Here is a 13,394-nt window from a genome sequence, read left to right on the forward strand (position 1 = left end):
CCTTGCTTAGCCACACAGTGGCTGTCACAGTGGAGGTGGGACTGTTCTACAATTTCTAGGCAGGGCTCATCTATGAACCTCTGTTTCTCTAAGTTGCTTCAGTTCTGCCATTCTCATCTCCAGATCTCTCAGTGTCAGATACTTTCCACATCATGTGTGCACACACAAAAAACTTTTCCTCTGTGTAGGTGAAAACTAGTGAATGGAAAATAGATTTTATTGGTTTATAAAAATACTGCTTTTTCTGCAAGAGCAATATATACTTGTTTGTAGCTAGCAGTTTTTTGGTAGATGATCTTTTACACACTAGGGTCTGAGCTTTGCAAATATACTTTACTCATTCCACTTTAATTATGAGTTTACAGAATTAGAGTTTCAGTTTCAAAATATGTAAACCATTTAAAAAAATTAATTAAGAACTGCAAGAGAGAAATTATGTGTAAAACTGTGCTCATGTGTTCATGAACCTGATATAATATCCAGATAGCACTTACCTTTGTAACTGAACACATAGACTTCCTTATGGCCAGATTCATGGCAGTTGTCATTCGCATCACCAATTGTTATAGTTAGGGTGTTTGTAGAGCTCATAGCTGGAATCCCACTATCGGTTATAACTATTGGCAGATGAAACACCTCCTGCTTTTCTCTGTCAAAGGACCTCAAAGCCGTTACAGTTGCTGTGTTATTCCTGTTGTCAGTAAGAGAAAAATCCAAAGAATTCTGATAATCTGGTGGCAAAGAAAATGTAAAGGGTGGCCCATTTTCTTCACTGTCCGGATCAAATGCGTGAAGCAGTTTTGATGTATGGTTCATATACACTATTTCAGGCCACAGTATGTTTTCCCAGACTACAGGCATGTATGGTGCCTCAAACCTTGGTCCATTGTCATTAACATCAAGCAAGTTAATCAAAACTGTAACACTTCCAGTGCGGGCAGGTGTCCCTTGATCTGAAGCTTGTACAATTAAACTGTATTTTTGCATGACTTCACGATCTAGTGTATTTGTCACAATCACGTGACCATATTGGTCAACCGTAAACTGTCCCATAGGATCCGAATCTGACTTTATAGAATATACGATGTTCCCATTCAAACCAGAATCCTTGTCTGTAGCTCTCACTGTGGTTACTGTAGTACCTACAGGCATGTTTTCAGAGAAAGGGTTTGTCTGAATAAACTGAGAAAGGAAAACGGGACTGTGGTCATTAGAGTCTTCAACTTCAATCAGGCACACTGCAATACTAGAAAAATCAAGATCTTCCACTGTAATAATAAGATTAAACTGCCTTTCACGTGCATTCTCAAAATCCAGGGGTTTTTTCAGTCGAATAGTGGCACATTGCCATTCTTTGTCATTCTCAATATAAAACTTCTGATCTGGGTCTCCCCCGATGATACTGAATATTAAGTCAGCATTTTCCCCAACATCTGCATCTGTAGCACACACTTGCAGAACTTCTGAGTCAATGGCACTGTTTTCAGGAATTGTTGCCTGCCACATCTTTTTTGTGAATTTAGGTACGTGATCATTGACATCTGCAATCCAGACAGTGGCAGTGCCAGTTCCTGTTAGTCCTCCCCCATCTCTTGCTTCAACAGTAAGAAAATAATTTTCAGTCCTTTCTCTGTCTAGCATTCCTCCCGCCACATGGATTGTACCAGTATTGGGATTGATATTAAACATGTCAGTACCAAACTCATTTTTTACATTCTCTGTTATCCTGTAAGTCAGGACAGCATTAAGACCTACATTTGGATCATCACGATCAACTGCACCCATTTCCATGACCAACGTGTCTGCAGGAGAATTTTCAAAGACACTCCCATTGCAATCATCAGGCATGCATGTGAACATGGGCGCATTGTCATTTATATCCCACACATTAATAATTACATCAGCAAATCCCGTAAGTCCTTCTCCACCTTCATCAGTAGCCAACACAACAAATCTCCACAGTGCTCTCTCTTCCCGATCCAGCGTCTTCTGGGAGTAAATGCTGCCCGTTTTCTCATCTATTGTGAAAATATCAGCTGCACCATGCCCGTGCAATGAGTATCTCAAATCTCCTTCATCCACATTACTATCAGGATCATTTGCCATAACCTACAAAAGTTTTAAAAACAAAGACATAGAAATTACAAAATATGCAATGATTGCATTATATCCTATACACTGCTACAGTCTAAAGGAGTCCAAGCAAAAGTATATGACATGCTATTAATATGTGCATGCCAGATGAACGGCAAATGAGAGGTGGCTGAAGGACAATTCAGGGTAGGTAAATATGCTTTGTACTACAATAACAATGTAGATATTCTAATGCTAAAATATTTTATTTTTTCATATTCGTAAGAGGTAATTTAATGATGCTATTCTGATAGCTACTTTAAAGTGTTAATGATTTGCTTTTTAGGATCACAAATGATCCAACCTGCTTATCCTACTTACTATCTTTGTAATTATTTTTCCATAAAAGTCCATTTGTCTTCTTCCACTAACACAAAAACTCAGTAGAACTAAATTTCATTAACATATCTGTGCTGGATTATTATTAACATAATTGTACCAGAGTAATCTGTGCTCTTTCACTGAAATATTATAATCTCTGAAACTGCATACACTACCTGAAGCACAAAGACTGGTAACCCATCCAGTTCCTCAATTATACTTCCATAGTATTCATCGATGGAGAAAACTGGAGTCTCATCATTTTTATTCATGACACTGATGATGATAACTGCATAATCTTCCCATTTCCCATCAGAGGCCAACAAGTGAATCTCATACATTTTTGTTTCTTCATAATCCAGTGGTTGGGCAATAAAAATGGCTCCTGTTTCTGGTTCTACATCAAGTACTCCTCCTGTGCTTCCAGCTGTGATCTGATACCGTAATCTAGCATTTGTTCCTGTCAATTATCAACAGTGTCAGAAAACACACATTTGTTGAAGTAGCTTAAAACATGGGATGTTAAGACAAAATACAAATCATATACCAACTGATTTTTGGTATCACCGTCTTTTAAAACATGCAGCTATGTCAGATTACTTACAAGCATTTTCAATTCTGGTATGTCCAATTGTAATTTGTGTCTAATTATAAAATGTGTCTTTGCAATGAAGTATTAATTCTGCTTTTATTTATGATCCTTCAAACTCACTGAAGGATCAATATGACTGGCCAAGGGTACAGGACCAAAAAGACAAATTCTTACTTGCGAACACCCAGCATGTAAGAATGAGTTATCATAAAATACTTCATACCATAGAACCATTCTGCACTCATATTCATTTATGCATAGACTTTACCAACAAACAGGATAATTATGCATCAAGCCAGCAGACACAGAACTAACAGAACTCCTCAAAATCTCAGATGCAGTACCAATTTGCTGATGGGCTTAGATCAAGTAAAGACTTTTAGCCTTTCTGCAAGCTCTACTTTCACATTACCATTCTTCTCCCCTTCTTTCATAGCTACATCTTTAATCATTTACTTTATTAAGAGGGCTGAAATTAAGTGCTATATATCCATCTCATCAGGTCCCCTGATCCAACACTATAGAGGAGATTTACAGGCAGCCTAAGTAACAAACTAAAAGTGCCTTGAGTAGGTAAATCCTTCTTCAGTACAATTTAGCCACATTTGCCTCAACCTCCTTGAGTGGGTGAGGAATCAAATGCAGCCAGGATGTACTTGTACTTCACAGACATACTGACAGAACAGTTCTTTGGGACTTGTGCAACCAAAAAGTATGGTTTCACCATACAGCAAAGTCAAATTAGTAGTGCACCATGGCCAAAAGATTGAAGTCTGTACCGTTCCCTCTCTCATTTATGACCGCCGGTTATGTACTTATTTTTACATGACTTATGGCTGAATTCCTGACTGATTTTTAGCTAAAGCAATATAGCTAAGACTCATCATATGCATTTAAGAAGTCTAGTTTCAAACACAAGAATGTGTACCAAAAAAATAAAGAACAATACAACTATACTGTCCATAGACAAAGCAAATGAATCTCACTGAAATCAAGTCTGGTTCATTTCAGTTAACCACCACATTTTTATTGGCACCCATTTGTAAGAAAATTATATGCTTTATAATAAATTTGTATTTGCTGGCACAGAAATGACTCCCCATCATCCCGTATTAATGCACTGCCTCCCGACATAAGAGTTATTTGATTTATGCCTCACAATTCCATTATGAACTAATGTTCATGCCCAATCTTTTCACACTTAAAGAAGTTTTAAAATCTAGAGACAAAAGGACATTTTCCTTTCTAATACCACTAAATATGTCTTGGTGCACTGAAATTAACTCATTAATATTTTAGACACAGCTATGAGGAATTCCAATACTTTACCTTCATCTTCGTCATTAGCACTGACTGTAATGATAGTCGAGCCCACATCCTGGTCTTCATCCACATTTACTTCATAGACACTTTGAGTGAAGACAGGCTTGTTATCATTCACATCGCTGATAAAAATGCGCACATAGGCCGTGTCTAGAGAGACAAGAAACAAGAGATTAAAATACTCAGCTGTGCCACTTCTGTCAGCTACAATTCCTTAAACTGTCTAGCTACACATTAAATTAAGACGAATATGCAGACAATACAGAAACAAACCCTTAGGGTTGTGGACAATATATATACCAACATTGCTCAAAAGCACTTCGATATCAAATGAATGTCACATCCAATTTGTTTAAACAGATAATATGTGAATAATTGATGCCTAATATGGCAATTGTACAGTTTTTAGTCATAACTTTTTGTCCTGAAGCCACAAAAGCCACATTTAAGTACAGCTGTCAATTGAGAATGGGATTTTCTGTCTTGAACTTTTCCTGCTTCATACTTCATAATTAGTTTTGACTGAATACAGTACCATATGCAGTGCTTTGAGAAACACCTCCACTATGCAAAGGTCTGCATCCTATGGATAATGGGTGCATCTTTGCTAGCTAGGAAATACTCTCTAAACTCTCAACTATGAAGCCCTAGTTTTCTTTTAATTTCAGAACAAAAAACTTGCCTGATCATCATATAAAATATCTCTTCCAGCTCTGACACAAATGTTGCACAGACAAACAGTAAAAAAAAAAAAACAACCCCAAAACAACAGACACTCTTTCACAAGTACACTTAAAAAAAAGGAAATTAACATTTAATCTTGCATTTCTGAGCTTCTGTTTTCAGAGACCAATCCAGGTAAAATCATGCTTGTCAGAGACATCTGTCTCTTACCAGAGTTTGGCTTCCCATGTTTTCCAGGTCGAGATGATTCAAAGCCATCTACTGACTTGACTTCTAGAAGATAAGACCCCTTCTTCTCTCTATCAAACACTGAGGCAGTGTATATTGAGCCTGTCTGTGAGTCCAAGTGAAAATATGTGTAGTCTTTGCCACTGTCATGTAACAGGGAGTAAGTTATCTACAGGATTAAAAAGAAGTTGTTAATCTATACTTTCGTTTTGTTGTACAGTTCACAACTAAATAAGTACCTAAAGAGAGGAAGAACAGTCTTGTGTTTGAGAACTTGATCAGGGCCAAGAAAGCTGGGTAAAACTGCCAGCTTGAGCAATCTGTCTTGCAACTTCCTTGCATGTTGACTGCCGATCTGCAAGTGGAAATAAATTTGTCTTGTCTAATCAGTTCCCAAGGTGTCTAGTTCACATTTGCACAGTGCTTGTGCAACAGCACTCAAACTCAGCTAAACATCCCAGGTACTAATATAATAGCACAGCTGAGCTGAGTTTGAACTTGCTCAGGATCATGGACAGTGTTCTAGTCTCTATTATATATATGTCTTCATGCACTTGGCTTCAGCTTGCACTCTTGTTCTAAGTACATACCTAATTTCGATTTTTAAAATCGGTAACGAATACATCCACTTTTGGTGTTAACTTGAAATCTTTTGTAAGGATTCAGTTTTCAGTACCCCCAATGATTTACAACTCACAGAAGTTTTTAACACATTTTTTCTTCCATTAATTTATCCAATAACATTATAGGTCTATGTAGACCTTTCCAAACCAGAGCATTCTATAACAAGTTTTTCACCTGAACTACAGGTTGTATAAAAATTTCTTCTTGTTTTCTGTCTCACACCTACTAGTTTTAGTTGCATTTTTCACATGGCAAGACAGAGAAACATGTAATTAACTACTTTATTTCATCTCATTTTTCCCTATTAGTCATCCCTTTAAGGTTGAAGACTTCTAGTCTATTTAGCCATTGTTCATACAGAAGTTATTCCATACCTTTCATCAGGGAAGATGTAGGTTCCCACTTGCTTACCTCACCATTCTGACCAAGGTCAAGGTCGGTGGCAGACACCTGAACAACAAATGTCCCAACACCAGCTCCCTCTGTTACTGAGGCTTCATAAATAGATGAAGTGAAGAATGGGACATTGTCATTGACACCTAAAACATCAAAATGAGCACATAAAGAGAAAACTGTAAAACTTGAAAGAAAAAAAAAAAAAAAGTACTATGATTATACTATAACATCACTGAACAGCTTACGCACCTGTTACATTAATACAGACCGTAGTGAATGCTGCCAGAGGAACTGCAGCAACATTCTGTGCTCGAACCCTCAGTAGAAAGCTCTTTGTTGTTTCATAATCTAGTGGCTCAGCTACCAGGATTGAAGCTGAACCATCATGTCTGTTTGGAGTCAGGTAGAAACGAACTGGCATGTTGGTCTCTGGAACAAGTCCTTCTTCCAGGTTATAAGTTACTCGGGGATCACCGAGGGGAGAAGTTGCTTTGATTGTCTGCAGTTTAAAAAGTTTGCGTAATCAACACTTTTATAAATACAGCAACATTTCTAAAAGCTTTTGTGTATTGACTCTCCCAGATCTTCAGCTCTCAACTGAAAACACTGGGACAAGTATTTCCTGATACCAAAACTTAATGCTGCCTGATACATCTCCAGGGCGCAAACAGTCACAGCCAAAGGTTACCAGTCATTACATGTTTGGTTACCCAAGCTTTTATCCTAAAAATATGTATTTTGGAGTTACTTCATAAAGCTTGGATTACTCATTCCAAGCAATCAAACTGAACAACTCTAAGTACTTCAAGCCAAATAATCACCTCAGGTAACACAGAAGCGTTCAAAAAATTGTAACACCTATAGCGTTGTCCAAATGGGAAGGAAATCAGTGGTTGCACACATATAAATTAGAGTGAAAATGCTGGTTACCATTAGCATTTCTAAAAAGACAGCTGATAGCAGATCATTGGTCCCTACAATACACAAAATTGTTAAAAAAGCTCACTATATTTAAGCAAATAAGCGACATTCAGTTACTGTATAGTCTTAGAGCTATAGACAGACAAATAAGTCTGTCCCAACCTTACCAAAATTGATGTATCTCGTGTAGTATTCTCTGGAATAACAACTTCATAGCTGTCTCTTTCCCACTGTGGAGGCTGGTTTTTTGCACTGGTAATAGTTACCACCAGTTCAACTTTACTGTTCCTATTACCTCCATCTGTAGCAATAACCTCTCGAATTATAGATGACCTCTGAACAGTAAAAAAAGGTTTCGTTACAGAGGGTTTTGATCAGAGCTCCAATGAGCTTTTTTTTTTTCCTCCAAATAAATGAATACGTAAAATTAAAGGCACACTTAAAAATAACCTGCACAGAAGAAAAACATCCACAACTGCAAAATACTGAGCTCAGAACATGAAGTAGGTGCAAGATTGGTGAAAATTCTGCTCTTTGCTTTATTTCAGATTGTTGGAAAATGTTGCTATTTGTCTCAATAAACCTGAGCAAATTTCACACAAAGTTTAAAACAAAACCAAAAAAACCACTTTGTGAAGCCCCTGAGTTCTTAAGCTTACCTATCAACAGGTTTTGTTATTAGGTCTGTAGGTTCTTAGATTCAATAAAGAAAATATATTAAAAGGATACACCTTCACCAAAGTTTTGTGTGTCCGTTAATTAAAAGTTAAATTTCAATACTAAAAATTTCTAAGTATTTAAAGATTGACATCTACAACAATATTTTCATTTCAACACAAATTACTTTACACCTCTGAAAATATCAAACTGCTTAGGTAGGTATCTAGAAATGGCTGAAACTGGTAAATTTTAGATAACTACATGCAAAAATTTTGTTCATTATGTCTTCACATTCCTGAGGGATAACTATGCTTAGTCCACCGTGACTAACATGTATCAAGTTGGGAATCTGTTTCAGAAGCAAAATTTCACACTCTTTCACATTCAGGTTTGTGTCTTAACTCATTGCTTGTTAACACAGTGAAGTCCTACACCTGGGTTCCGGCTCCCCCGCCTAGTCTCAGCCCTCCAGTCCTTGGTATTAGTATGCCAAAGCTAATGAAATGGAAAGAACAAGTTCTCAGAGGCAGGGCTGTCAGCTTTCCAGCTGAAAGCAGAGCTTGCTTATATGCAATTCACAGTCAATGAACTCATCAGCTAAAAGCCTTAGACTCATGTTTAATTTAAACATGACGTATTGATTCTTTAATGTCAAGGGGTAACATGGAGGTAAGGACAAACTCATGACCTCAGTCCCTCCTATGATACATTGAGATAGGCAGCTTAAACAGGAAAGCAAGTGCCATACCTGAGATATGGGTTGGTTCACAAACACCCAGCCTGTAGTAGGATTAATTTGTAAATAATTTGGTTCTTCACTTGCTATCGAATATGTAATGGCAGCATTTGAGCCGTAGTCATCATCACGGGCTGCAACACGAAGAAAGCTGGTCCCAACTCTTGTGTCCTCTCTTAGGAAATCTAATGTAAGGAAAGGATATTTCAAACTGATCATTAATTCACTAAAGTACCATGAACATCTTACTAAGAAATAAAGAAATACTAAAGTAATAATGTATGGAAGCTATAACTTTATCTTCCTTGGAACAATGGCCATAAAAATCAAAATTAATATTTTAAAGAGCTGTTATCACTCCAGAGCTATGGATCACATTAGAACTTCATATTATCACATTCATAACCTGAAATTCTTATTTCTCATAAGATACTATTTTTTGTGTGTCTTGTATTTTTACTAAGGGACTAATTGCTCTGTATGAAATATACATAAATGGAATTTTAATTTATTGCATAAAACCAGAAGAAAAAGACCACATTGTCAGAAATTACTTTCTAGTATTTGCATAGTATAACTAACTGAGAATTATCAGTCTTCATTTTTTTGTCAATATTATACATGCCTCTGGGTGTTTATCCACAAACAGGAAGGGTTTTCTGAAGAACCAAGAAGGAAAGGTAAAACAAACAAACAATGAAGAATGACGAAATTCAAATGGGAAAAGGAAAAGTACGTAATCAAAAGTTATGACAAAAATCTATTAATCAGAAAACAATGGATACAGTTAGTGCTCAGAGCTGCACACTCACATGCTTATTACAACTTTCACATCTCTGTGTAGTACCACAGACACTTGGTATACTCAGGTAAGGAAAGATACTGACATGGCTATTGTTTCAAGGAATTTTCCCATAACGACACTCAGGAAGGCCTATGAGTCCAGACTGTACTTGTTACATTGCACATTACACAGAATAACAATTCTGCAATTAATTAAGGTAAGTGCATCTCCAGCTGCAATCACTTAGTTGGTCACTGCCAGGAAAGACGAAACTTAAAAATCTTAGACGTCAGGTAAGCTCACACTCAGGGCACCGAAACTCTATCCAATGACTCTCAATTACATTCATAGTGCGTGTTTTCAAATCTGGGATCATTGTCATTTTGGTCCAGGATGATAATATTTATGTGACATATTCCAATGAGTGGTTCCGCTGCCTGATCTGTTGCTGTCACAGTGATAGGATATTCCCTCTGTTTTTCTCGATCAAATACCTGAACAGTTGTCAGAACTCCTGAAAGCAAATTAAATACCAGAGAGTTAAAATACTATGTAGTTAACAATATTCTACATTTAGATGTTTGTCTGTCAATACATTGAGACACAATGCAATAGGTTAAATACACCTATAATGTGAATTTCAGGTTCAAGGATCCAATCACAAGATTTAACAGATTTCAACAGCTTAAATTGTACTGCTCAGGCAGATACAGACTTCCTATAGACATACATCTACACACAAATGGACTTAAATTTAAAAAACAGAGATAAGTACCAAAATATATCTAAGAGAACAAGTTTATAACAAATATTTATTTTGAAGAGCAGTAAGTACAGGGTAAAGGCATGTTTCATGTCTTTTATCCTCCAGAAGTTCAGCCTGAACTTAGTTTTGGCCTTCCAAGACTTAGTCTCTTTGATGTTTGTAAGACTATTATCATTTGGATAAATCATTTATATGTCACTAGCAATGTTGCAAGATAATGTGCACTTAAAATATGGTGGTTTTTTTAAATCTAATTACAAAACCACAAAAGTTATATTCACACAGAACTTCTGCATTTCAGGGAAAATACCAGTTCTAGTTCAGTATTGGACACGTATAAAACTAAAGGAAGAATATTTGTTCATGCAGTTAATGCAGTTTGTATTTCATCTGCTATCATAAAACTCAACTAAAAAGCACAAAGTCTGATTTTATTTAAGCCTTTTTTCCATCAGTGTAACGAAGTGGTTTCTACATGCCAGTATCAGTTCTGATATTTGCTTTACCTGTGTCAGGATGAATACTAAATGCTGGTAGGACACCACCCCTGTGCATCAAGCTGTATTTCACTATACCATTGGCTCCTTCATCAGCATCAGTGGCTTCAACCTGCAGTACAACTGTCCCTGAAGGCTGGTTTTCCAATACAGAAGCATGTTCCCGGTAATACTGACACTGAGAGGGGAGGAAAAAAAAGAAGAATCAAGGACTTACCATGCCATTTGATTTAAAGGCACGCTAGAGGGAAAAAAAGAAAAAATATTTAGCTACACTTCCATTCACATGCACTGATGTTAACGTTCTATCTGTACCATGATTAATTTACAGACTTCACTTGCTATTTTGCAGTCATACGAACAACACACAACATGAGGCCACTGAGCATCTCCAACTAGTGAAAATATTTGGAAAAAAGTTACAGTTGCATATACGTCCAAATGCAAGTATTTTTCTATATTAGCAAAAGTCTAATAAAAAAGAGGGTATACACTTGCCCAAACCACAGAATTGCTTTGATCAAAAAGGGGTTCTACACAAAGTAACTTTGTCAAGGACAGATTACTGAGAATTTCCATGACTGACATGAATAGTCACTGACTTTTCAAAATATGCAACATTGCTCATCAACATTTTAGCCATCAGCATCAAACTTGAAATTTTTATACAACAGATCTTCAATATGAATTAACATTCTGAAAACATATTCAAGCATTTGTTTTTTACAGTACTTTACAAATTAAGCTAAAACACTTTCATTCTTCTCTCTTTCATCAGTTCCAGACATACAATCATCAAAAGAAGCCTATGTAATTTAGAGAGGTATTTTGGAATATTTTGGAACAAGTCCACTGCGTAGATAGCTATACCTATCGATTCCATATATGTCACACTGAACCTCCAAAAGTTATTCACTCAACTTTATCTTCTAAAATGCCGGAGGTAAGATGTGGTTCATGGAAGAGACAGTGTTCACAGGAGCTGTTCTGACACACGAGCAGAACAAACCCTGGAAGTCTTAGGAGAGGGATGGAGAAGAGAGTGGCATCAGGACTCAAAGAGTCACTTGCAGCGCCAACACAGTTTTAACCATTTACGACACGGCCTAATACAAATGACTGAGCCTCATATATTTACCTTCTGAAAGACAGGTTTGTTATTGTTGACATCATCAATTTTCACAACAACCTGGGCAGTACTTGTAAGAGAATGGGGCCCTCCAGAGGCGTTATCATCAGTAGCTGTGACATTAAGTACATATTCTGTCCCCTGCAGCTTAGGAAACGGACTTGAACGAAGTCTAACTAGCCCTGTAAAAACAATAATAGGTTGTGGGGTTTTATTTTTTTACTACATTAAGCAATTACTGTTATTCTTCTCACTAGTAAGCACAACAAACCATTCTGGTTTACCCATTCACCAATAAACCACAAGGCTGATAGAGTTTAATTTAGCTATGGTATTTTTACTGCAGTTGGATATTAAAACAAAATTAAGACAGCACAACAGGTTTATTTGTCTGCAGGTATGTCTACAGAGCTAAATGAGACAACAGCTACAACTCAGCTGACCTGCACATACTAGCTTCCGTCTATCTGCTGCAGAAAAAACAAAATGAAACAAAAAATTCAGAGAAACATTGTGGCAGACTTCTGTTTAACCTGCACCAGTCCCACCAGCAAGCCTGGCTATGATCCTGTATCATTATTGCAATGAAGTGTGTGTCACCATGTCTACTGCTGTAGGTACCCATGTAATCCTACCCTACTCAACTGAAAATAGTACAAGTTTACCTTCCTTGCAGCACAATCATAGCAGCATTTAGCTATATAGACATATCCTCAGAAACCTCTATTTTGCTACTCTCCCAAGTCACCCAAATGATACACACTGCTGGATGGGACATAAAGGCACTGTCAGAGAAAGATGTCTGGAAGATGTGCTACAAAAGCAAAAGAGACTACAGCTATCTGGGGCCATGCAGTAAGAAGCTGTCATTCTTTTGCTCCATCATCCATCAATCAGCTCTATCGTTCATCAAGCATAATAGCAACCGTCATTACAACAGAGTATTGTCACAGAATCAATGTCACTCAATTTGCTTGCAAATGTATTGCTTTAGCTGCAACCCTTGTTTTCGACACATTTCCATTTTACCTTGGCAGTCCTGTGACAAGGGGGTACAGACTATTCCCCTGACATCATTTCTGAAAAGAAACTGCCACAAGCCACTGTATAAACCTTTATGGGTTTATTAAGCAACAAAAGCTCAAAAGTGTTGTTTTGAAAAAAATGCTAATGTTTCTAAAATTAAGTTTCAAAGACTATAAAAATTAATTGGTAAAAAAGTATAAAAGTACATATACATGATTATCTATATTAAAAACTATGGAGCTAATCCTAAGATATGCTATCAATCAAATGCGAAGATTCTTTGAGCACTTACACTAAAGATTTTCAGAATAATCAGATATTCTATCCCTGTGGCAATTAGACACTTTTAAAACCATCATTCCTCTTTCGGTGCCAAAGTACTTTTAGAAATTTAACTCTTGGAACCTACAACTCTGTTTTTAAGTCAGAAAGTGTAAAAGGAGCTCTCAATAAATTCAGGACCACGCTCCAACACTTCCAAGTTACCTGCAGACTGTATTTTTGGGAACATTTCAGAATCTAAAATTAATATTGCAAAAATATGATTTGCATTGATATTAAAATTTCGTGCTAA

The 13,394-nt window shown here is 36.8% G+C and overlaps 1 protein-coding gene across 1 annotated transcript in view; it reads right to left on the reverse strand.

Moving 5' to 3' along the window:
- Positions 1-13,394, reverse strand: part of LOC104257371 (neural-cadherin) — a 66,264-nt gene that overhangs the window by 24,288 nt on the left and 28,582 nt on the right. Inside the window, exons 8-18 of the mRNA XM_059824956.1 lie at positions 11,804-11,976; positions 10,675-10,843; positions 9,746-9,916; positions 8,631-8,803; positions 7,390-7,557; positions 6,551-6,800; positions 6,317-6,444; positions 5,264-5,450; positions 4,376-4,519; positions 2,631-2,914; positions 495-2,109 (exon numbers count right to left, since the gene is read on the reverse strand). Coding sequence (XP_059680939.1) covers positions 495-2,109; positions 2,631-2,914; positions 4,376-4,519; positions 5,264-5,450; positions 6,317-6,444; positions 6,551-6,800; positions 7,390-7,557; positions 8,631-8,803; positions 9,746-9,916; positions 10,675-10,843; positions 11,804-11,976 — 3,462 coding nt within the window. The remainder of the gene's footprint in view (positions 1-494; positions 2,110-2,630; positions 2,915-4,375; positions 4,520-5,263; positions 5,451-6,316; positions 6,445-6,550; positions 6,801-7,389; positions 7,558-8,630; positions 8,804-9,745; positions 9,917-10,674; positions 10,844-11,803; positions 11,977-13,394) is intronic.

The sequence above is a fragment of the Gavia stellata genome, chromosome 15, assembly GCF_030936135.1.
Source record: "Gavia stellata isolate bGavSte3 chromosome 15, bGavSte3.hap2, whole genome shotgun sequence".
NCBI lineage: Eukaryota > Metazoa > Chordata > Aves > Gaviiformes > Gaviidae > Gavia > Gavia stellata.